At 28.5% G+C, this 26,759-nt stretch overlaps 1 protein-coding gene across 1 annotated transcript; it reads left to right on the top strand.

Moving 5' to 3' along the window:
* The first annotated feature begins 1,611 nt into the window (after window positions 1-1,611).
* LOC107445349 (chymotrypsin-like elastase family member 2A) lies at window positions 1,612-12,867 on the top strand. The gene is made up of 7 exons (XM_043043798.2): window positions 1,612-1,850; window positions 3,156-3,213; window positions 5,138-5,217; window positions 6,395-6,498; window positions 8,793-9,034; window positions 11,886-12,007; window positions 12,862-12,867. The coding sequence occupies exons 1-7, from the start codon at window positions 1,719-1,721 to the stop codon at window positions 12,865-12,867; spliced, it is 744 nt and encodes a 247-aa protein (XP_042899732.1). The 5' UTR covers window positions 1,612-1,718.
* Window positions 12,868-26,759: the final 13,892 nt, after the last annotated feature.

Here is a 26,759-nt window from a genome sequence, read left to right on the forward strand (position 1 = left end):
TATTTTAAACTTGGAGGGCAACGAATTAAGTCTAACGAGGATGAGGGAAACAGTATTTTCGACTTCTGAGCACTTTATCGAAATTGGTCTTTCAGCGTAGGAGATGTAGAGTAGTGCAAAGCCTATAGAAAAACTTCTAAACAGAAATTCCTTTACCTGTATGTTTTATTTATCTCAGTTTTCTTGAGAGGTATCATAAACTCATTCATCTGAACTGTAAATGTATAGAATATGCATTGAATCATAGACAGGAAAATTTAACTGAACATCGTATAAATGAGGCCGCACACGGACTCATTTATACGATGATAATTTCCAGAAAAAAAGACTTTTTATGTTTATTTATTTTTTTAAAAATGTTTTTTTAATAAGAGTCAAAAATATTTTGAACTGCAAGGTATACAGAACATTTAAATTTTTTGACAACATAGTTTTATGAGGCAAAATAAAATATTTGAACGAAATTGGTTCAATAGTTCCTTAAAAATTGAATTGCTAAATACTTGAATTTTTAATATTCGATTTTTCTCTTTAACTATCTGGTTTTAGACTATCAGAATCTTGGGGGAATTGATCACAATCTTAAGAATGTGTCATCGAGGAATAAAGTCAGATGAACAGAAGGAAGGATACAGGACCCAAAACTTTATATACTTTTATTTAATATATTTTTCTAAAAAAAAGTTTGGACTCACTATTGCGTTAGTTTCTACCTAATTTATTAAAATGTTGCCCTAAACTTTACTATCTAAAACCATGTTAAACTTGGCAAATGTCTAGTTTTCTCCAATACTAAATGTTTAATTACAGTCCTTTTTGCATACATAGGTGAAAATTTATTTAAGAAATAAAAAAAAAATGCGCAAAATATTAGAAAAAAATGCTTACTAAGATTAAATTTTTCATTGTTTCAAAATTGCTGTAATTCAGAACTGAAATTTTCGGTTCAGTTTCTGATATTTTTCGTTAACAAACATAAAATAATTGCTGTGATATAATTGCACCAATATTAAAAAAAACACCAATATTTAAACAAAAAATTAAAATATAGGTACAAAATATTAATAGCATAAAAGATCAAAGTTTGCATTCAGTTTAGATTTGTAAAAGTTTTTGAGCAATTGTGTGACAATATATTCAACTTCAAAGGATTGACTAAATTAAATAATGAGTTTAGATTTGTTTTTTGTTCATCATTAGGATGATTTGTGGATCATTATTAGGATATAATTAGAAAATTTAAAAACTGCACTCTCCTTTTTTATTTAGGGTGTTCTTATTATTAGCTATCGAAATTAGGGAATTGACCATCATCCTAAAAATATGTCACCGAAGAGAAAAGTCAGATGACCACACCAGGTCCCACAATATTGTTTTTAATTTTAAATTCATCACTGTATCTGCAACGAAGCGGAAACTCTCAACAGGCATTGTCAAACAAATGAGTCTATCACTATCTATGATCTAGTTCTGGGAATTCAAAACTATTATACTTATTTCGTAACTTTTTAACCGTAAAAGATTTTTCAAAGCTAATTATTGTTTTGTGCAACAAATACTTAAATGTCATTTTTGATATTTTTAAGTAACAAATATAAATCTACCAGGTCGATAGAAATAGTTCTAAGAAATTTCAAATAATGAATGAAATAGGGTTTGACAACCTTTAACGGTAGTACATTGAATTGGATAACATAACTTTTCAAGGGAATTGATTTATGGAATTGGAGAGTAAAATAATAAATATTAATATAACTTATAAAATATTTTATTCAAATAGATTCATGAAATACAATTTTTCAAACATGTTAATTTTACGTTTTACTTTGTCTTTGATTACATTATTATGTGTGAGTATAATAAATTTATTTCATTTGTGTATATTATATTGTTCCTTTTTGAGGTATTTACTCTATAAGTTAAGAGGGATGTTATAAGAACTTTATTTCTTTTACGTATGGATTTATTTTATTACTTTTTTTGAGCTATTTACTGTATAAATTAATAGTGATGGTATGACAAATTTATTTTATTTATGTATATATTTATATTATTATTTAAGATATTTACTCTATATGATACTAGCGATAGAAAAACAAATTTACTTAATTTATGAATTTATATTATTCTTTTTAAACCATTTAACCGTATAAGTAAATAGTAATGAACGAATACAAATATCAAAGCACTTTTATAAAAATGTAATTGAGCTGGAATAAAGCGTTTAAATATTTAAAAGAAAATAAATTTTGAGTTTTTTTCTTCTTCTTTTGCGCTTTTCTAATTTGTTTTTTTCTTTTCTTTAAAATTGAAATGGATTTCTGGATGTAAATATTATTACTATATTATGAAACTAATTAAATAATTTGAGCTTTTCACTTTTTTTTGGATTTAAAATAGTTTGTTCTAATTGCTTTTGTAAGAAAATGGATACTGTTTTCGTTTCTGGATTTAAAACATATCATATTATTAAAATAATTCAAAAATTTTAGATAATTCATATTTCTTAGATTTGATATAATTAGTCATTAATACAATGTACGAAAAACAGTCTTGCAAGTTTTCAAGTTTTCCTTTTGTGATTTCAGTATACAAGACTTACTATATTAGGAAATTATTCATTAATTCTCCACGTTTTGAGAAGTTTTTCAGTTTTAACTATAATTGGCACCAAATTATTCTTATTTATATTCTTTGCAACACGTGGTAATATTTTAAGCAAAACAAATATCCCATTAGCAAAATTTCGCTCTTAGTGGATAATAAAACACATTAGAAGCATTTTTTTTAAATAATTTTGTTAGGTACGAAACAACGCGTTTTACGAGTAAAACGTATTATTTCTAGTCAATGAATTTTATTCGTAAGCCGTTGACTCTGTCGAGGAATGCATGATGAAAAATAAAATCACAATACTAAAAATTTTGAAAGTTTGTCTACTTTTTTTTGAAAAAGTCTAAAATTGTTACATTTTCCAGGCATATTGTTACGTATAATAATTCATTTGACAACCAGTATTATGAACAATTTTATAAACAATTTTGAAACGAAACAAGATTTTTTCCAAATAGCTAAATATGTAAATAAATTGAAAATTAATAAATAAATGTTTTTATAAAAATCTATTTATTTTGCTTCTTATTTGACCTTTTCAGGTAAATGGAAAAGTACATTCTAGGAAACATAACAGAGGTGGCTATCGTGAAGAATGTCGTGAGTTTAAAAAATTTCTTTTCGATTTACTTTACAAATAAAAGCCAAAAGTCAGTTAAATCATGCGACATACGTTTTATAGCTGAATTAGCTGAGCATTATCAAATGCATGTTGTTTGCAATCACAGAACTGGATAAACAAGCAGAAAATCAGCAGGAAAACAAAGGAAAACGTTATGTCCTAGAAAACCACTAAATCATGAAAGAAAAAGAAAATAATAAAAAAGAAAATAACATAAAAAAGCAATAAAATTTATAAAACAATGAATAAGAAACTTAAATTTGAAAAAAAAAATCTTTCTGCTACATGCGTACATGCAGGCAATATACCTTTAAGTGTTATTGCGCAGTATATTTTAAGTCTTAAAGTACTGCGTTCTCAATGATTAAAAAATGCTTTCTACTTTCCAACGCGATTTTTACACATGGAAACTGTTAGTACATCATTATAAGTAACTAAATGTTTTTTTTAGATACCATGTTATTAAAACTCTCTTTAAGTTTATAACATGTTTTAAATAGTATTTTGATTATTTGCAGTGTCTTAAATGAGAGAAAATAATTTGGTATAAACAAAAATTTGCTCTTCCATGTGGTTTTCACATATCACTAAATGAAAAATCACAAGGCTAAGGGATTTTACGATTTTACTTCATTTGGGTAAAAAATCAAATGCCGAAGGAATTTTGTTTTATTCTCGAATCCAAAGAGAATTTCGATTAGAAAATAGATGTCGACATTAGAAAAAGTGAGCTCCTGGTTCATATACGCATTTTCTTTAATTTAACATAGGAAAATAAATTTTTTACCCCAAGTTACAATGTTGCGCCATAATATTTTGTTTGCAGATAGATATCAAGACTGAAAATATATTGAAATTTTTTTTTGTTTATTTAAGAAAAGTTATGAAATGATAGGCTGTTTGAAACTGCAAATTTAACCATAAATAACAGCAATTTTAAAAGTCGATTATCGTTGAGATATGTTTACTGTAAAATATTGATTTAATTTTAATAAATTGTTTATTCTTCAGGCGGTATAAAAACGCACATCGAAATTTTACACAATCTGCAAGTTATTTTTACAAAAAATGTTAAGGCAAAACACAAAAACTTGTTTATAACACATATTATTAAAAAAAAACCATTTAAGCAAAAAAAAAGAAGCATTTTATTGAAAAAAATTTTTTTTTTCAAACATTTAATTTCAACATTTTATTTCAAACAATTAATTTCAACATTTTAATTTCAAACAATTAATTTCAACATTTTATGAAAAACATTTAATTCAAAATTATTAAAAAAAAAAATCTCAAATTTCGAAAGAATAAGACAGTAAAAAAAAATGCAAGGGAGTTTGCCTACAACATTAAGGGAAGAAAAAAAATTCGCTAATTTTGAAAGAATAAGATGAGCACAGAAAAATGCCAGAATAAGAAAAATTAATATTTTTTCAGTAAATGTTTTCAGGTGCATTTTTGTACTCGTTTCATAAGTTTTATTTATTTTCAGAACTAAGTTTGGTTTCGAAAATACTCTAATCGAATAGTGTGTTATACCTATGGATTTACTCAGTCTTCTTTACTAGACAAATTTCTATTTTAATTGAAAACAAAAAACGCCTATGGCTTGTCCATAATAAATCAATTGTCCATAATAAATTGATTATGTGTTTTTTTAAATGTCTGAAAAACGCTTTACTTTATCATATTTTACCGCTTTTTTTGGCCAAAATTCTTCCTTTCAAAAATTCTCAACCAAAATAATATTTTATAAAGTTGTATTTTCGAACTAAAAGGAAATAGAAAAAATGCTTAACCCATCTTCACTCTTTAACCAAAAAATTTATTTTTATTGTTGTAAGGTGCTCTGCTAACAGCGAAAAAGTTACGAATTAAATTAATTTTTTTACCTAATTTTTACAGCATGTGGTGTATCTGATTTCGTTGAACAGCGCATTATTAATGGAGAAATAGTTGAAGATTACACAAAATACCCTTGGATTGTAAGTATTTCTTTCTCAATGTTTGAAGAAATATTGTAAGCTTGATTATTCTACTTGTTTCTAAGTTTCTTATATTTGTTTGCCTATTGAATTAGTTTTTTCTTTGTAAATACAAGTGAAAGGAATCAAAATTTATTATCTTTTTAAAACAAGGTTAAATTAATTATAATTGAACTAAAATAGAAACGAATATATTTAAGGTTTAAAAAGAATCCTTTGATTGTGAGCATTTCTGTTTCAAAATTGAAGAAATCTAGAAAGCTTGACAATTCTGTTTCCAAATTTGTTAGATTTGTTTATTTGCTCAATGAATTAACGTTTTTGTTAATATGAATAAAGGGAAGAAAATTTAATTTTCGTTAAACTTTTTTTAAAAAAAAGCTGAAAATGATTACTTAAAGTAAAAATCAAATTGAATATTTAAGTTTCAAAAAATTTCCTAAGACAAGCTTTTCACCAGTTCCAATTATAACAAACTCAATTCTCACCAAATGTAAAGCAAAATCAATTATTATTATGAGCCCTAACCTCTCCTTCAAAATGTTAGCGCTGTGCTGAATCTCTTTGTATATGCTGGCATTCTTAAAAGAATTGTCTGGACTCAGATGATTTCTTTAAAACATCTGAGCTGATTATTAGCTCATGTCAGACTTTAAACTTAATTCACAAACATTTTTTCCCCTCCTGGGTGGATATGATTAAAATCAATGAATAGTTCTTATCTTTTGAAATTTTTATAAGCTTAAACAATGCAGGGCTGATTCCCTTTAGTAGAAAAAAAAAACTATCAGCTGGATGGACATCATTAAAATCAACTATTCTCTTTTTTCGTCATATTTTATAAGCCTAAACAATGCAGTATATTAATTATCAATTGCCATATTAATAAAACTTGTCCACAAATTTTTCACTTTTAATAAAATGTAGCTTTTCCTCATGATTAAATTTTCTACCATTTTCATAATCAGCATGAATGATGTAAGTCCTGCAGATGAACAAAAACTAACAATCATGAATATGTGTTACAATCTTAAAAACTTATTCGCTAAATATGGTTATTTCATCTTATTTTATGAACAGCCTTTAGCAAATTCTTTTAATACATAAAACTTAAGAACTCCCTTTTTTATTAACTTTGAGAGAACCACTATCATATTGTAAGGAACTTAATTTTTAGGTTGGTTTGATACTCTCTAAATCGAACCCTCCTTGGGGTTCTTGTGGCGGAGTTTTAATTTCCCCAACATTTGTCTTAACGGCAGCGCATTGTGTTCCCGCCAGGTAAGTAAAATGAATCTTATGCACTTACATGCAGTTGTTATGGTTATAACCTTAATTAATAATAACTATGGCTTATTAAATTGTTTATTAAATTGCATAATTTTAAATTACGAAATTTGACTAAAATTTAACTAAATAAACATAGTATTTTGGAACCTTGTTCCTTAAGAACATAGGAAGGGTAGCCCCAATCTCAGAAACATAGTCTAAATAGTTAAGTCAAGTAATCGGATAAATGTTAGGGCCTTTAACGTTGCATTCACTTTATGAGAATTTCGATATATCTCTGAAACATTAAAACCTTTTGTGTACAACTATAAAATTCGTTTTTCTGAAGACAATTCCAAGTAAAAATATAACGATTTATTATTATTTAATTTAACAATGGTCGAAATATATATACATATATATCATATTAGTATTCAGAAAATAATTAAAATTTAAAAAAAAATTTATAAAAAGCTATTTTACTCTAATAGACACGCGCAAAAGCTGATGACGAAAATCAGAGTATATGCATGTAATATACAATAATGAAATACGATATAAGCATTGAAAAATGTAATGAAAAGTGTTGTTACTCATCAGCAGCTAACAACACTTCGAAGTTTTGAAAAAAAAAAGCTGGATTTGCTAAGAAGATAGCATATTTATGACATCTACTCCATTATTTACAACTAACTCTGTGAAGATTTTGCGACGCAAATAAAGGCATTGTCTTTTGGAAATTCCTACCTGAACCACCAATTCTCTCTGCAAATGACATTAAAGGGATATTTAGAATATTTCAAAATTGATAGCATTCATGCAACCTGGGATAGAAGCTATGTTAAGTTTGCCATCATAGTAGAGACTTTCTAACAGAAATAATGAGTTTTCACTTTGCTGTATAATGGAAAAGAAATAATATTGTTTTTTTATGACATGATATGACGACTCAAGGAAACTTAGGGGCTATTCTTAATAAGATTGTAGATGGCAAAAAGTAGCAGTTTCAGTTAGTTGCAGAATTGGCGGATGCCATCATTTAAACTTGTCATAAAGTTACGAACGTCCTCAAGAACTTAGTAAAACGATACACAGCATCATACATATCAAAAATCGTACATAAACACGGCGATAACATCAGCTATAATTACAAGTTGTTTCACTTCGCAAGGACACTTTTTTACTTACTCGACGTTATTCCTGTCACGCAGAACATGAACATGAACTCCTTGAAGATATGCGTTTTTTACTATATGTTGGTGCATGGTGGTGGTTATTGAAGGATAAGACAATGTTAAATCTGTTTAATTGGACATTATAGCAAGATTGTTACAGGTTGTTAAACCAGGCTTTTCGAAAGGTAGATCTCCGCACATCTCTAGGGGAATAGATGGCGCTGCTGTCACTAAGAGGTGGTGATTCAGTGTTGGAGTACTACTTCATGTATGTAACATATATATGTTTGGTTCTCAATGGTGTTTTCTTCGGGACAAATTATGACTCAAAGTTAAAGTTGCTTTATAAACACTTTATAAAGCAACTTTACTTCAGTGTATATAATGGTAAGTGAGACACATTATATACACTGAAGAGCCAAAAAAACTGGTACAGACATGAGTATGCAAATAAAGGGGTATGGAGCCAATCAAAGTACAGCGCTGCGATCGGCAACGCGTATATAAGACAACGAGTGTCTAGCACAGTTCTTAGATCGGTTACTGCTGCTACTATGCCAGGTTATACAGATTTAAGTGAGTTTGAACGTGGTGTTATAGTCGGCGCACGGGAGATGGGACATAGCATCTCCGAGATAGCGATGAAATTTGGATTTTCACGTACGACCGTTTCACGAGTATACCGTGAGTATCGGAAATCCACCAAAATCCTCAGACATGAACATTATTGAACATATTTGAGATGCCTTGCAACGTGATGTTCAGAAGATATCCCCACCCCCTCTTTCTCCCACTGGTTTATGGACAGCCCTGCAGGATTCATGGTATCAATTATCTCCAGCACTACTTCACACATTCATCGAATCCATGCCACGTCGTGTTGTAGCACTTCTGCGTGCTCGCGGGGACACGATATTAGGCAGGTATACCAGTTTTTCTGGCTCTTCAGTGTATTATACTCATGCAGAATCTTCGTTGTGTTTATTTTCTAACAAAACTTAAATTGTGATGTTTAAACTTTCGTTTTTAGTGTGATACGTTAGTTTATTATGAAAATGACTAAATTAATTTTCCTTTCCTTTTAACCAAACCTTTTTATGTGCTTCATGGTGCCCGATTTGTGCATTGCAGGGGAAAGGAAAAGGTGCTAATTGGATTGTTAGGCAAAAATAAAAAGAAACCTGCTAAAACAGTGCGGGCCAAACGCTTCATTGTTCATCCTGACACTGGCATCGACTTGGCCCTTATAGAACTAGAGAATTCCGTTCCTTGCACTCGGTACAATAAACCAATTTGTGTCGATCCACGTCAAAATATCGCAACAGTTGACAAGATAATGACTATTGCTGGTTTTGGTGTAATAACAGTGAGCAGTAGGTATAGTTAGTTATTCCTTACTACAAAGCCGTCTTAATAGCATGCAGAACCCCTGGCACATAAATATTTTTGGCCGCTATAACATGTCATATGTTTTTAAATCGAACTGAAAAATTTGACATAATAAAATAAAGCATTTTTAAGACATGCAATAATTTTCACAAATTTAAACACATTTTGGTTACCCCAGAAACTCAATGCATATAAAATAAAGCGTTTTAAAACTATGCATAATTTTTTAAAGAAAAATTGTGATGCTATCCAGCTGTAATCCTGAAATAGTAAAATAATTTTCGAAACCCTGGAAGCTAATTAAAATAATTAAATTAAAAAAAAAAAAACGTAAGAGTATGAAAAAGAAATCGAAATATATAAATTATTTTCGCCACAAGTAAATGCATTTGTTCCCAACGGACACACGAGAAGCATGGATGGGAGATTCAAAATTGACGAATTATCAAAATATAACTTAGCCAAAACAAAGCCAACCCCGCATAATCAATATTGGGTTTGAAAATACTTTGGCGATCACGAGTCGCTAACAAAACTGTGGGAATTATAATAACCATGTAACTGAAACATATTTGAGGTAAGAAATTAATGATAAGGAGTTATAAATAAACTTTTGATTCGTGAGTTAATGAGTCTATATTAGTATTAAAATAAAAAGTTGGATCGATAAGAAAAGAATAAAATATTTCATGTTCGCTTTTATAAAGATTAACTCATTGATTTACTTTTAAAATAATTGGATTAATAATGATTTGAAAAAAAGAATAGGTTTAAGTAATTAAAGATAACTAATGGGCTGCGCCCCCTGCTCGCCAACCCCCGAAATTTGCCACGCAATCTTATATGGTTTGCTTCGCAAACCAAGCTCGCTTCTCTCGCTACTTACTTAGGTACATTCCAAATGCACAAAATTCTAAGAATTCAAAACAATCAGTCAAATCCATATAACAACTTTTTTTTTTAAAAAAAATTACATCTTTTTAGTAAATACTAAGTCATTAAAATAAATTTGAATTCAAATAAATGACATGTAATTCGTTANACCGTTTAAGTGTGAAATAGTACTGAACGCCGGATGTAAAGCATCGGCTTCGATGAAGATAATTTTGAGAGCATTTTTTTGATAATTCGTTGAGAATTCACCCGATTAGACATATAATGCTCACTACGTGCTCTTGCGCGCAGAAGCTTATCAATTAAAACGTATTAGCGTTTTACATAATATAGATTAGCCATATGATGCTCACTACGTGCTCTTTGCGCGCCGAAGCATATCAATTAAAAATGAATACTGTTGCCAACGCGAGAAAAGAAATATCATCGGTTTTATTGATACATACGTACGTATTAGCGTTCTATATAATATAGATAGATAGATTTGAAAAAAAAAATAGGTTTAAGTTATTAAAGATAATTTTAAAAGTTAGGAAATATGTAATACCAATTGTGGCATCACAGTTGCTTTTTTAAGTTTTCCTGGGAATAAATTATTCAAATTATTGGTGTTTGCATGATAATCAATCACTGTTTGTCTAAAGAAAAACAAAATGCACACTTTATACAACAGAATATATTTATTTTGAAAAAAATATAAGGTAATTTTGTTCACTCTTAGTTTCTTTTATCATAATATATGAAAAGTAAGATTCTCATAAGCCCTCCTTGTGCCCGGGAGCTCCTGGCACTATCCGAATGTGCCCATGCGTTAAGACGGTACTGTTTTATGCCTAACTTTATACGTAAAATTTAAAATTCGTTTCAACACAGTTTTGAATGTTTTAAATTTAAAAATTTTTATTTCTGATTATTTATTTTTTAAATCGATTTTAATTAGATTTTTTTAATGTTGTGCTAAAGAATACTTCAGAAGACATACCTTTGTGAAGTTTTCTAAAAACACTATTTTTAGAATATTAAAGAGCTTTTATAATGTATAAAGTAAAACTTTTATAGATGGGATAAAAAATTAGCACTTTTTGTATTGATGAAATAAGATTTAACAGAAATTGAATGGAAATTGTTTTTAAATAACGCTTTTCGTTACATTTAATCGCAATAACTTTTTCACTTCTGTCTTCAAATCTCAATAATTTTTTTTTTCAAATTTATTAAATTATATTTTTCAATCACCTGTAAGTGAAGGATTTATTTTGACTCTAATATTACTTAAATATTTCTAACAGTAGATTGTGTCCAGTAGCTGCCAGAAAGCAATCATTTAAAATTTTAAGCGAAGCAACTAGTTAGCGTTATCAAGTATTGTCGATTCTTGAGAATTAATAATATTCAAATATGACTATACTGAAAAGATTTCAAAACTTAATTAATCTGACAAGCAATATTTAGTCAACATTTTAAGGCTTAAAAAGTTAATTAAAATAATTTTTTATAATTGTTTATTTAGATAAACTGATTATAAAAGGAAATGCAAAACTTTAAAATAAAATTTGGCTCAAATGGTGACGTTAGATTAGGAATGATAGTAATAATTGTAGTAAAGGATTTTAGCATTTTTATCGTATTTGTGGGGATACAGTCTGGCTATCGAAATTTTAACCACTACCCTAGCCAGATTACTCCACTTGTTATAGAAGCGTCGTACGTGAGGACATTGGACGCATTAAACGGTTTTCGATTACTACAAACATAGATTATCACGATATAATCATCAAGGGGAATTTATCGCCATTCAAAATTCAAACCATTCTCCGAATTGCTCAAATTTTAACTGAAACTCTGTACTTGATGACAATACAAGATGCAACTTTTGTCTGTTACATAAAGAATTTAAAATACTCTGATATTTTAATTTTGTTTTGTTTTTGTTTGGCTCAGATCGTACAGAAGTACTTCGAGAAGGTACTTCACGTATTGTTGACTTCAGGAAGTGTCCTCCTGATTATAGCGAATCAATGCACATCTGTGGAAAGGCAAATGGACGTACAAGGGTTTGCTTCGTAAGCATCTTTTTTAAAATTTATTTGACAAAATAAATTTTATCAATTACTAAACTTATTTTTCTTTAATGTCCAATCATTTCATGGACATTTTCGTATGTGTTAAAGTTCGTATCCAAGCGAATAAAAGAAATGAAAATTTAAAATACCAGAAAATGTGCCATACAATACTTTTGAAGTATAAATAGACGTCTACACAGTAGTTTAGAATAATAGCTCATCGTATTAAAGCATTAATAATTTGAAATCCGCTTTCAAAGCGATTGAAAAGCTCAGATTAATTAATATTCACTTTACATTAAATTTTTTCACAGGGCCTGATTGAGGTCCTGGGTAAAGTAGGGGAGAGTGGGGTCAATTGTAACATTTTTTACTTAACTATTTTTAACTAACAGAAAGTCCAATATATTATTAGTATTAATTGATAGACGAGTAAAGTAGACTATCCTCCACTAGAAAAAAGGAAATAAATACCTTATTTTAAATGTTATTATATTAGTTATTAAAATTTTTTGACAGTCGTGCACTTGTTACAATTGCCCCCACTTACGGAGTCAATTGTAACAGTTCATAAATTCAACTAAAACATAGTTAATTATACATATTATCATAGTTTTGATATATTTTTTTATTTATCAAAATAGAAGTGATATTTTAGGAGTAAAAATAATAATGAGCAGAGACCTAAAGGGTTAAACTTTTAACTTTAAGGGGTTAAATTTTTTTTATTTATGCTGTGAAAGGTGACAAATAAAATAATGCACATGAAACATAATATAAATGATATAGGAAACTATTGGTGGTTCTTAATGAGTTAAGTAATGGTTTGTAAACATAAGATTATTTATTTTCAGCTGTAGCAATCGTTCCTTTACTTATTGTTAAAATCGTCCCCAAGACGCCATTTCAGCTTCATTTGTTAAAAACAATGCTAGTTAATTANTAACCACTACCCTAGCCAGATTACTCCACTTGTTATAGAAGCGTCGTACGTGAGGACATTGGACGCATTAAACGGTTTTCGATTACTACAAACATAGATTATCACGATATAATCATCAAGGGGAATTTATCGCCATTCAAAATTCAAACCATTCTCCGAATTGCTCAAATTTTAACTGAAACTCTGTACTTGATGACAATACAAGATGCAACTTTTGTCTGTTACCCAAAGAATTTAAAATACTCTGATATTTTAATTTTGTTTTGTTTTTGTTTGGCTCAGATCGTACAGAAGTACTTCGAGAAGGTACTTCACGTATTGTTGACTTCAGGAAGTGTCCTCCTGATTATAGCGAATCAATGCACATCTGTGGAAAGGCAAATGGACGTACAAGGGTTTGCTTCGTAAGCATCTTTTTTAAAATTTATTTGACAAAATAAATTTTATCAATTACTAAACTTATTTTTCTTTAATGTCCAATCATTTCATGGACATTTTCGTATGTGTTAAAGTTCGTATCCAAGCGAATAAAAGAAATGAAAATTTAAAATACCAGAAAATGTGCCATACAATACTTTTGAAGTATAAATAGACGTCTACACAGTAGTTTAGAATAATAGCTCATCGTATTAAAGCATTAATAATTTGAAATCCGCTTTCAAAGTGATTGAAAAGCTCAGATTAATTAAGATTCACTTTACATTAAATTTTCTCACCGAGCCTGATTGACGTCCTGGGTAAAGTACTGATTTGGGGGCCCTCAAATTTCCGCTGATTTCAATTTTTTTTTAAGAAAGTGATGTCCATGCTCAAATCAGGCCTAGATTTTTTCGTCATTTTTGTTCCTACTTACAAATGGTACTTACTCTCTTTTCATTTTACTGTATCCATGTAGCAATGAAAAATGTTTGAAATGAAAGTTCAGTTTCCTCGAAGTTCGTTTAACATTAGCCACATATCTAGTAGTAAGAGAAAAATAACATGCTGTTTAATTTACTTCTACCAACATATCAGCGAAGTCTTACAAATTTTTGATAATAATGCTTTCTTTATTTAAAGTGGTTGCGGTATTTATATTTTGCTTTAAAATTTTGAATTAATGAATTTAATTTTCAATTTGACCAGTAATGTATATATATGAATTAAGTAAACATAGATAAAAATGCAAAATAATCAATAGTACGTTTAGTTTCAGGCAAAGTGAGAAGAATTATTTCTGTCGACAATTATAATTCAATTGTCATCTTACTACCAGTTGTGAAAATCATTTTCGGAAAGAGCTAAACTGGGTCTAAATGCAAACACAAAATAGTGGTTTAACGTTTACCCTAAATTTACGTTTTTATCCTATATGTACAACGGGATGCAGTTAATCCTATGTGAGATAACAGCTTTACTTTGTATGCATATGATTCGGTCAAATCTCTGTTTCCTTCTACATTTTCACCTCCTATGCATCTATAATAAAAAGTGTTCTTCCCAATTTTACTTTAACTCTACTAATACGAGCATCACTTTATCTCTTCAAACAAATGCATAAAACGTTCCGATTTAAGCTATAAATACATTTTTATATTCAGTTTAAAAATCTGTATTTGACTTACACACTGCCCCGGTAAGCATTCAGCAAAATAACGGGTACTGAAGATTAAGTTTTCTTTTTATTTGTAAAAAGTAAACAAAAAATTAGGGGATGGTTGCTGAGACTCCTTTTTTCTCTTAACTTGTTTCCTTCAATTAAAATTTAAAAGTGAAATTGGGAAAATATTGTAAAGAACAAAAAGTAAAGAATTTTTTTTTATGGCACTTGATTGCAGGCTGTACAGGGATTTCTCCAATATTTTTATTACCATTGTAAAAGGCTCAACTGAAATTTAAACAAAATAATGTCTTTATGTATAATTATGTACTATATATTTCCAAATTTTGCTACATATCTTTTAGATAAAGTTGAATTTTTATCATTATATTCTTCGTCTGGCAGAATTGGGGTCGCAGGCAAATTTCTATTTATCAAGATAGTCTGGAAAATTTACTCCCTGAATTCTGCTACCTGTAAGTTAGATAAAACTGAATTTTTACCATATATTCTTCGTCTGACAGAATTGGGGTCGCAGGCAAATTTGTATTTATCAAGATAGTCTTGAAAATTTACTCCCTGAATTCTGCTACCTGTGTGTTAGATAAAGCTGAATTTTAGCATTATATTCTTTGTCTGACAGAAATGAGGTCGCAGGCGAATTTGAATTTATCAAGGGAGAATTTATCAAGTCTTGCAGATTTACTCTGTAAATTCTGCTAACTGGCACGTAAGTTGTCAGAAATCGGAAGTTTTAGCAAAATATTTAAATACAAATATTTTTTTGCAATTTTTTAAAAAAAATTTCTGATATTTTTATTTTATCTAGGGTGATTCTGGATCTTCAGGTTTCCTTCAGCATAAAAATAGATTTTATACCGTCGCGGTGGTTTCTTACGGTGATACTCAATGCGCGCAACACGATATTTCTCTGTTTGTGAGAACTGATGCCAACCTCAGCTTCATCAGAAAACATGTCAAAGACCTTCCAAAACAGCCTCGTTGATAACTTTCATTATTGAGAATGAAGAAAAGAATCATTCTCATTTTGTTTCTCTTGAGGAAATAAAAACAAAAATTATTTTCTGGCTTAGTTTTGAATTATTAGAAATTATTTTCTGCTTAGTAATGCTTTAGTTTTGATCCGAACGTATTGAAATGTGATTAAACTCCAGTGTCAATTCCTTTTCATTTTGTTCCATGCAAATCGGCAAAAAATAATAATAAGTAATAAAATATATAATATTATGAAATGCTAGATGAATTAAAATATTTCAGTAGTTTATTGATTATAATATGAATATAACTGAATTGAAGCAATAAAGAAAAAAAAACAATAGAAATAAAAATATGGCCACCGAAGCCGACGTCCTCAGGGGGTACCAGCTCCGGAAGCTATAGAACAAAACCTTTTCTATTGAGAGAGCGGACAAATGTCAAAATTAGCTCTCTCAATAGAAAAGGTTTTGTTCTATGGCTTCCGGAGCTGGTACCCCCTGAAGACGTCGGCTTCGGTGGCCATATTTTTATTTCCATAGTTTTTTTCCTTATTGCTTCAATTATTCTTTCTTTTGAAAATCTGCTGCTTTGCGCTTTTCTTTCAAGGAAAGTTCTGTTATCATAGAATTAAATATTTTGTATTCTTTTACTTACTTGAATATAACTGTTCACTTAAATGTTGTCATTTCGAAATCATACTTTTTACAACATAAGTTTAAAATATAAAATATCAGCATATTATCTTAATTGTCAGTCACTCTAAATTTTTCTGATTACGGAACACTGTCTTAACTTTTTTCAAAACTCTTTCTGGAACAGTAATTTTCGAATGAAAATTTTAGTCAAGCAGGACATTAGCAAGTGCTACCATATACAGTACATTTAAAGTCATAATCGAGATTGCTATATTAAAATTGTAAAGAGTCAAAAGTATTCCATATTTTTCTCCTTTATATAAAGCTATATTCTCTGAATTTACATAAAATCCCTTAAACAAAAACAGAAAAAAAAATCAAAACGAGACGATAATGACAAAATAGTAATTTTCTGGCGGTTCCAGGTTAAAATACGTGTCCTCTCAGCGATGCTAGTTTCATAAAATTAGTTTTGTGGAGACAGCTTATGATATTTTGGCGAAACATCTCAACATTAGTTTGGTGAGGTTTGTTTTCACCTTTTAAATTGTATATGAAAGCTCGAAGCTAATTCGAATGAAAATATTCTTGCACACAATTATTTTTAATTGCTTTACATGAAATTCGGAGAGATAATACAACACATTTTTTACAGTGTACACTGGAAAATGTTTTAGTGTATCAGAACACCAAAAATGGTGACATCAACTTTACACGAAAGCAGTTTTCCACCACATCTTTACTTGGTGTAAGTAGGTTGAACTCCGACCCACCCCATGGGGGTATACGGAGATAAAAGTAAAATTATTACAATAAAATTTCTCTAAAAACTAAAGTTACAGTAAAATTTCGCCAAATGACAGTGGTGGTGATCAGTTAAAAGTGGATTAACAATAACGTTTGACAATTAAAAACATGTGTTAAAGGCAATGAAACCCAATAGCGCCGGTGTAAATGTCGAGAATTAAATGATTATAATAATAAGGAAACAAGAGATTAAAAAAAATTCTCAAAACTAAAATCAATGAAAGCTAAAAGTCCAAATAGTAAATGTCTAAAAGTAAAAGTCTGACTAGAAGTCTATGAAGTCTAAAATCAAAAGTAGATAAAAATTCAAAATGTAAGGCTAAAAGTTGATTAGTAAAAATTAACGATGACATGCTCTATTGTTGGTTCATGACTGGGGCCAGTTGATCTGGGGCTAGAATGTNATAGGCTCCTCCCACTAACATATTATCTTTATGTTCAGTCTCTCTAAATTTTTCTGATTACCGAACACTGACTTAACTTTTTAAACTCTTTCTGGAACAGTAATTTTCGAATGGAAATTTTAGTCAAGCAGGACATAAGCAAGTGACACCATATACAGTACATTCAAAGTCATGATATGAGAATGCTATATTAAAATTGTAAAGAGTCAAAAGTATTGCATATTTTCCTCCTTTATACATAGTTATATTCTCTTGATTTACATAAAATCAATTAAATAAAAACAGAGAAAAAATCAAAACGACACGTTAATAACAAGACGGTAATTTTATAGTGATTCCAGGTTAAAATGCGAGTCCTCTCGGCGAAACTAATTTCATAAAATTAGTTTTATGGAGACAGCTTATGATATTTTGGCGAAACATCTCAACATTAGTTTGGTGAGGTTTATTTACACCTTTTAAATTGTATATGAAAGCTCGAAGCTAATTCGAATAAAAATATTCTTGTACACAATTATTTATAATTGCTTTACATGAAATTCGGAGAGATAATACAACACATTTTTTACAGTGTACACTGGAAAATGTTTTAGTGTATCAGAATACCAAAAATGGTGACACCAACTTTACACGAAAGCAGTTTTCCACCACACCAAAACCCAAGAAATAGTACCTTGTGCTGTGAAACACATTGGTTGTTCTTTCCCTTTACTTGGTGTAAAGCAGCCTCCACTAACCACGATGTTTGTTATTTAGTAATACGAAAATTTATAAATTCAGTTAGATAAGATATACATAAGAATCAGTAACGTTATTTTTGCTTGACAACATAAAGTAAGAATCAGTAAATTTAGGTTGCAATAATTCTTAAAACTAAAATCAGTTTGTAAAACAAACATACACGTAGAAGATGAATATGAGCTATATGCTTAACAGAGTAGGAGCGGATAAAAATTATACATTATAAAAATAATGTTCTCTAAATTTTTTTGGAAAAAACGTGCTCTTCTTACCAAATACGCAACTTTTCAATGGAGCAAAAAGTTGGACAATCTAAGGCCTTTGATTTAGATTTTAAAACAAAAGCTCTTTAAAAAGTAAATAAATGTAAAATACTCGAAACCTGAAAAGAAAATCAAAACAGAGAATTATTAGGCTATGTTTTCTTAAAAAATACGTTTTTAAAATCCAAAACGAAATTTAAAACATTATTTTTTCTTTTAAAATTAATTATGATTGTTTCTGTATTTCAAATGTGAGTTTTCCAAACAATAAATGCTTTTTACATAATTTTGCTTGTATAATAGTTTTAAGAGAATGCGTGTTTTGTTTCCCAAATAAAAATTTGCATTTGATGATCAAATAATATACATTTTTCTGAAAGAAGTGCTTTCCTTAGATTTTAAGATGTCAACTATGTTATTAAAAGAGTCAGATACTTAAAACTCTATTTCTCAGGAATTAATCGACAAATTTAATTCAAATTTTGTATTTTGCTATATAAAATTACATTCCTTAAAGTGATGCAAAAAATTGTATTCTTACAATTCAGTTAAATATACAGAATTTCTATTTGTGTACATAAAAACTTTATGGTTTGAATTCTATTGACTTTGTTGTTGACTTTTATATTATTCAATTCAACTTGAAATACATACGTTTCATTTGTCTTAACAGCAATGTGTAAATAGGTTTAAGTAGAGAGCTGTAATTTTTATTCCTGAAACCCAAATAACTTCCAAATTGTTAGTAATTGTTTTGATGCCTTAATATAGTGTTTCCCAAACTTATGACTTTTGTGTAACCTTTCTAAATTTTTCGCAACGCTGCGTACCACTAATAAAAAAATGAATGTATTTTTTACTATAAAAAATTTGCCAAAAGTTAAAAATCACAACTGGCTGTTGACACCACTAATTATTAACTGTTAACTCTGCAAAAAATAGCCAATAGAAACATACGTAATCGTAAATTTTCATGGCTAGCTTTGTTTTTAAATAAAATTTTGTGAAATTTTTGTTTGTTGCAGGATATTTCGCATAAGAACGTGTAGCCCCGCTAAACTGGTCTCGTACCCCTGGGGGTACGCGTACCACACTTTGGGAAACACTGCCTTAATATATATTATTCAAAACCTAAGTAAGGGACTGACACATTAAATTCTTTTTGAAGCATATGGAGGTGCGTGTTGCCTTCTCATACTAAAACGTACGCAAGGTTAATTTACATCCTTAAAAAGAAGGCTGAAATCTACTTTTCGAAATAAGTGTAAAGAGAGTAAAATCCGCCATGTGCATTTGTTCTCATTATTCTTTTTCGGAAAAAAAAAGATAGTAAATCTTTTCATCACGATCCTGCTTTTAAATCGCGCGAGTTATAAAAATAAGTGTATAGAGCAAAAAAGCAATACTATTACTTGAGATTCGCTTCATTCGAGCTCACCTGAACAACGCAAACTTGTTGCAGTGAGCGTAAAGAGTGAGTTGAATGAGAGAGAAATAATATTGTCATTTGCGTGTCTACTTTTTATGTAATCATTTATTGCATGATAATGCTATACTCGGGCTTCAAACAAGGGGTTATTGTAAAAAATATAAAACGAACTCAACTCATAACTGCCAACTTTTACGCATTTGTCGTAAAATTTTATTTCTATATTTAAAGTGGTAGTAAAATGTATGCTTTCTATACATTCCTTGCAATTATAAACTTAATTTATAATCTTTTTGATCCACGACTATTTTTATAAAAAATTAACCTTATATAGTAATATGTAATACATTTGATGTCGGCATAAACTTGTTCAAAATACAATGTATTTTTCTGCCTATAATTGCAATTTATATTCCATTTGTCTACCACTGGCGAAAATCATCCTTGAAAGGATTAAAAGTTGGCAGGTATTCAACTCACACCTGCTTTAAAATAACAGACCTTAGAACAATAATATTTTATTAAAAAAGTAATGCTGCTATATATTTTATTAAGTAAATACCTACTGGTATTTATAATATACTCTGGTATTTATAATTTTTTTAATAGGTTTGAATATAAAGAGATTTTTTTTTTCTAATTAATTTTGTACTACGTTACATTCATGTCTGTATTATCTTTTTAGTGTTCGGTTTCGGGGAGAAAGACTATTATACTTTCTTTTTCTACATAAATATTGATTATAATTTAGGCGTTGATTATAATTTAGGAAAGCAGTTAGTTTGTAAGTTATAATACTCAAGTAATTTATTATGCACGAAAATATTTGAAAAACATTTTTAATAGAGTGTGAATAAATGGAGAATAATGATAGAAGCAATAATTTTTTTTAAGACAAAAAATAAACAACCCTTTTCAATACATTTTTACATGTAATAAAATATGCAAAAAGCTCTTAAAACAAACTTTGAATTTTTTTACTATATCATTAAATAATTTAGAGAGCTTAGGGAATTTTTTTAAGAAAAATAATTTCTGAACTTAATATTCAATATTATGATGTATTATTTTTAAAGAAACACAAATTTGAAGTTATACATTGTATTCGGTATTTCTGAGAATATAATCAACATTTATTCATTTTAGAGAAAGAAAATGAAAAAAAGTGTAAACATTTCGAAATCGTCAAAAATTATAAATTGACAATTTTAGTAAAAAGTGTGACGTGGTAGTACAATGTGCAGTGGAGCGCAAAAAAAAAAAAAAAAGATATCACCTTGAATAACTTTTGTTCTAACGAACGGATTTTCACGTAATCTTAAAAGTTCCTGGGGGGGACCTCAAATCTGCTAACTATTTAGTGTTAACTATTAGTTACGTTACGAAATCGAACACAAAAACGCGGATTCTTAATCTTCGAAACATAGGGGGTAGCCGCAATATGGGAAATATGGTTTGGTCAGGAGAGCGATTCAAAGTTTGGACCCCTTAATAATAATTTCACTTTTCTTAATCATATTTTTAAAACTCATTAAGCAATTCAAAAAACAATTGCACCCACTCATAAAATTCATTTACCCAAAGATAATTTCATGCAAAAAATAATTTTCAATAATTATTTATTATTTTTTATTATTTAATTTAATTGAGGATGAAAAAATACTGAATTATAAGGTACACATATTTCTCATAACAAATCAATCTGCATATTTTTCCATTGAGAAATCTGAAGTCTCAACTGTTTATATTTAGTAGAAGTTGAGAAAAATTAAAATTAATTATTTTAACAAAAATAATTTGGCGACAATGAAGAAATATTTAAATGGGCCTATTAATATTAAAATGAGGTTAACTTACGAGAAACTTGACTTACGTGCTCGTAGCATAAAATTTCATTCATATTTTTTTTTTGCTAATAACCTATTGCTAATCTTTTATTTTCATTTTCTAAATTATAAAATACGATGCTTCTTTCTAAGTCGTTTAAAAACATATTCGTAATTTAGTAACGAAATTTGAATAAAACATTTTATTGCATAACGAACAATTTATCCACAAATGTCGAGTTTTATAAAAGCATACTTCTGCTGGAATATGATTGTACATCGTGTTTAAATTTAATGTGATTATAGTTTATTTTTCTAGTTTGTTTTTTCAATAGTTGATACAATTTCAATAATATACACATATATTATAATTTTTAATAATATATTTATAAATTTCTTCAAATTTATATTTTATAATAATTAATACGAATACGTAGTCAACATTTTAAAGCATCATAAAATTTCTCAACCTCTCATATATCGTCTTGATAATAAAATAAATTTTTTAATCCCCCATCCGGAAGAGTTTCGTAGAACTATTTTACCAACGATTTAATTAAATGTTAACATTTTTAAAAATCTTATTCTTTACGCTACTACGTATATTACTTCTTGATTAATATATCAATTAATTTTTTTAGTACTTTAAATTAGGTTTTCTTTAAAGTAAAGTTCCTTTTTAAATTATTGTCAAGTTTTTTTTTTGAAGAAAACTTAGAATTATTGTCAGCTAGCTAAGAATAAAACCTTGTTAAGAAATTAAAAACATTCCGCTGTTTAAAATTAATTGATGCGCTGTTTAAAATTATTTGATGCTGATTATTTATTTCGAAAAAATAATATAAATTATTCATTGTCTTTTATTTATTATTTTTTTTGTTTCTTGTGACTTCAACATAGATTATCTAAAATAGTGTTTATTTTTTATAAATCACTACAAAGAGTATAAAGATATCGAACATAAAAAGCTGTCGAATACGAAGCCGAAATTTTTAAGCGTCTTGAAATATCTCAGTATCTTAAATGTCCTGGCATCTTGGTTGAGAAATTAAATTTTTAATTACCTGTCCACTTGTGATTCACAAAACTATCTAACTAATTATTCATTATATCTTTTACTCTCTCACTCTTTATGATACCATGTAGATTTTTCTGGATAATATACTAAACTATTTTGTTTAATTTTTAACTTTAGCACGATTCCCAAAATTACAGTATTATTTGTTATTAGGAAAATGACTTATTTAAGCAGCAAATACTAAAAATTAAAATTCGCAAAAAAATTCCGAAGCTGTGTCAATTTTAGAATCATCTGAGTTTAAAAAAAATTGCAATAAAAAATGCGCAATTTTCGAACTTATTATGATAAATAACAAAAATACGTGGTGAGAAGGTTAACACACTTTTTACAGAAACTGTGAAAACCAATTTTTCTTATATTTCGTCAAAAGAAGATAGGAATGATATTGCTCCAAGGAACCTATAGCGGTATCAAGGATATGCAATTTTACCTCGTTTACTATTATACAATAAATGCATTAAAGCATACAGCTTAAATAATTTATTTTAACCAAATTAATTAATGATTTGAAGCAAATAAAAACATAAACTCGATCGAAATACTCCTTAGATATACCCTAAAATATATGTAGAATAAAATTTGGAATCGATAGATAAAAAATACCTTTTCAAACAACTTCGAGTAGGACGGAAACGCTTACTTGTTCGAAATAGCTGTCCTTGTAACTATTTAATATCGATTCCTGGTTTTAGGGGACATTCCATTTTCAGATTCGAATTTCAAAATTTCAACTGTGAACAGAATTTTTTATGGCCTAAGGCTTGCAGCAAGAAGAAATTGTACTGCATTAATTTTTTTAGAAAGTAGTGAATTATCATTTTTTTAATCTAAGAACCTACGCATATATCTTAGGTAAAACTATTTTTAATATAGAGTGAAATAATTTAATATGCTGTGTTACTAAATGGATAATCCCAAGAAACTGAATCGAAAATATAAAATCTTAATTGATTTTTAAAATAAAATGGATGATAATAAAAATAGACATGTTTTGAGCGTCCAATAATTAAAGTTACAAGTCATTCACGCCTGACAAGTCTTGAGAATGGGCTCTTATATTTGAACGCTCGAAACATGGCGACTTTTACTTCCCTCTTCATATTTTTTGAAGCCAGTTGAGTTTTTATCATCAATTATACTGTTTTACATTTGGGTCTTGATCATTATTTGATAAGAATTTTAAGCTCGTTAAAGTAAACACATGCATTTTAATATTTTAACAGGATTCACGTGTTCTTTAAAAGCGCAAGGGAACCGTAGCATCACTATTGTAAAAGTTAACTTTAACTTTAAAATTTGGAGACCAGATATTTTGAGTTAATGAAATTTTTATATTTGATCTTTTAAATTTCTGTGCCCTCATTTCAGTATCTTAGGGACCATACGAACTAATCAGACATCTTTCAACAGATCATTTTTATCCAACGAAAACCATGTGACCTAAATATCTAGCAGAATAAAGCGATTATGTAAACGATGAATCATACAATATGCGACAGAATATTTCAATATCTTATTCTTAAGCATTACATATATCAATGCTTTTAAAATGCTACTTAACATTCAGCAATTCCTTGAGTAATAGAAAAAAGAAATGTCGTAAATTATACAAAACCTTGTGAATGTGCATATAGAATTACTATACAATTTACATTTTATTTTTTAAGCACTTTTTTTTGTTTCTTCAAACTTTCTGGCCTAGAAGACTTGATTAAAGCTGTAAAAATGATTATCCCTAAAATTTTGTATATAGTTATAATATATTATGTAAATTTGATTTAGATTGAATTCCTGGTATAAATATAGTAAAAACAACATGAAAAATCTAAATAATGTCAGCTAAAAAGTTCATGTAGTTAAATTCTGAAAGCTTAGAAAATCATAAATAATTTATAAATCGATTCAAATTTTCTTTTCAAAGGAGATTAAAAGAAAAAAAAATTAGCTTTTTGGACAGAAATCAGCTTAAAAATTGTCAATTGCTTAGAAACTTCGAGATATTCTCTATTAATTTAATTAAACCTCTCCAAGCAATCACAGAGCATTATTAAAATTTCTTTTTATAGTCAGAGCTTGGTTGCCTAGCAACCGAGTAAAATTAGGTATTCCTCTTTTGAATTAGTCTATGGGTCATCTTAAAATATTAATTTGTGGCGGCGACTTATGTTGGCTGTTTTCTGGACTATCGCCAAATATATAAACCTTTTTTGCGACCCAATTTTTTAAAACTTTTGTCTACCCCTATTTCAAGGGTAAGGATTCCAAATATGTAAAAAAAAAAAAAATTTTTATTNAAAAAAAAAAAAAAAAAAAAAAAAAAAAAAAAATTATACAGAGAAAGTTCGTTTTTGTGTATGATTTCGTAACTTAATTAATAGTTTGCACAAATTAATTAAAATATTTGAAGTCACCACACCAGGAACCATTAAGATTGACATTTAGTTCGTGAAAATTCGATTATTAGAACGAAAGTTATTCAGGGTTTTTTTTTCGGTCTGTAGAATAAAAAGAGTAGGCAATTTGAATTTTTAAAAAATATTTCTTATCTGACAGTGACAAATTTTACATCAGGCTAGGTTTTAAAATTCCGATATGTTATGGTACAGATTACAGAACACTCTGTTTAATTTCATATATTAAACATAAAAAAAAAATTTCTATGTAAAAAGAATTTCCAATCAAATCATAAAAATGTTGCCTTAACCTTTGCTATTTTAATTCATGCAAAATTTGTAAAGAAAATGCTTAATTTTTCGCAAAAATAAATATATAATTATCGTTGTTATTCATAAATATGTAAGAAAAATTTTAAGAAATTCGAAAAGTAAGTAAAAATACCAGTAAAATCACTTATTTCAAAAGGAAGTTTTCCGCTCCGAATTATTTTCTTCCGTTTAGCACAGTCAAAACAATTTTTATATGGATGTTTGTAACACCAATATTAACAAATAATAAAAATATTAATTGATACAAAATATAAATAGCATGAATTTTAAAATGAGTTTTCAGTTTTGTCATGTAAAATTTTTCAGGGTCATTCGATTATGCTTCAAATTTAATAATTAGAGTTCCAGTTCTTAAAATTCTAGATCACTGTTAGGAGTAGTTAGAATACATAGAAACTGGACTCCCTTTTTTATTTGGTGAGATGTGATTACTAAAAAATCTTCAAGAAATCGACCACAATCCTAAGAATATATTCCCTGATGAGGGTAGTCAGATGAACAGTAGAAAAGATATAGGTCTCTTAATCTAGTTTTTAATTTAATGTTTATCGTCATGATTATAAAAGGGAAAACTATTTATAGGCTATATTAATCTCACTATCAATAGCGATATGCTTGCGAAAACAATAAGCTATTTATATATATATAATATGTCTCATACGAATCTCCATATATTAAATCATAAACTTAAAATAGATTTCGTAGAAGTCGTTCTTTCACCAAGAGCCTTAAAAAGTCAAGATGCCAATTAAAAGATTATTTTCTGAAGTTAATGGGTTCTTCAAAAATACTCACTAAGAAAATCCCAAAAATTTCCTATCGTCTGAATGGCGTCATGTTTTGAAACATATCAAATTCTGTAAATTTTCCCGTTTGAAGGATGTTTGACTAAGTTAAGGATATTTTTGCAACCAATTCCTTTTCAGAATTCCTCGTTAATGCAACTAATATAGTCTCTAATTTTTTATATCTGTAGGCGTTTCTCTCAGTAAAAGTGAATGGAAAGTAACGCCTTCTTTCTACTAGAAGTGCTAACTCGAATGGAAACAATTTATTCTGATGATTTTCTAGTGTACAAAGGAGCGTGGTATGATTTTTTCTTTAAACTTTAATTTTAGGGTGCAAAAAAATTATAAATATTATTTAAATCATAATCAATTTATTTATAATCTCCATACTCTCATAATTTTTTGCTCTTCTGGAAACTAGTAAGTTCGGTATTATTGCCACATAAATTATGAAACAAGATCAAGATAAAAAGGGCTTGCATAATCCCGTACTTAACAATAATGATAGAAATGGATATTTGTAATATTTAG

The sequence above is a fragment of the Parasteatoda tepidariorum genome, chromosome 1 (genome assembly GCF_043381705.1).
Source record: "Parasteatoda tepidariorum isolate YZ-2023 chromosome 1, CAS_Ptep_4.0, whole genome shotgun sequence".
NCBI classification, from domain to species: Eukaryota; Metazoa; Arthropoda; class Arachnida; order Araneae; family Theridiidae; genus Parasteatoda; species Parasteatoda tepidariorum.

Coding starts and splice junctions, on each gene's coding strand:
- LOC107445349 (XM_043043798.2), top strand. CDS start 1,719: ATGGAATTGGAGAGTAAAATAATAAATATTAATATAACTTATAAAATA. Junction 3,214..5,137: donor TGGCTATCGTGAAGAATGTC/GTGAGTTTAAAA, acceptor TAATTTTTACAG/CATGTGGTGTATCTGATTTC. Junction 5,218..6,394: donor ACACAAAATACCCTTGGATT/GTAAGTATTTCT, acceptor CTTAATTTTTAG/GTTGGTTTGATACTCTCTAA.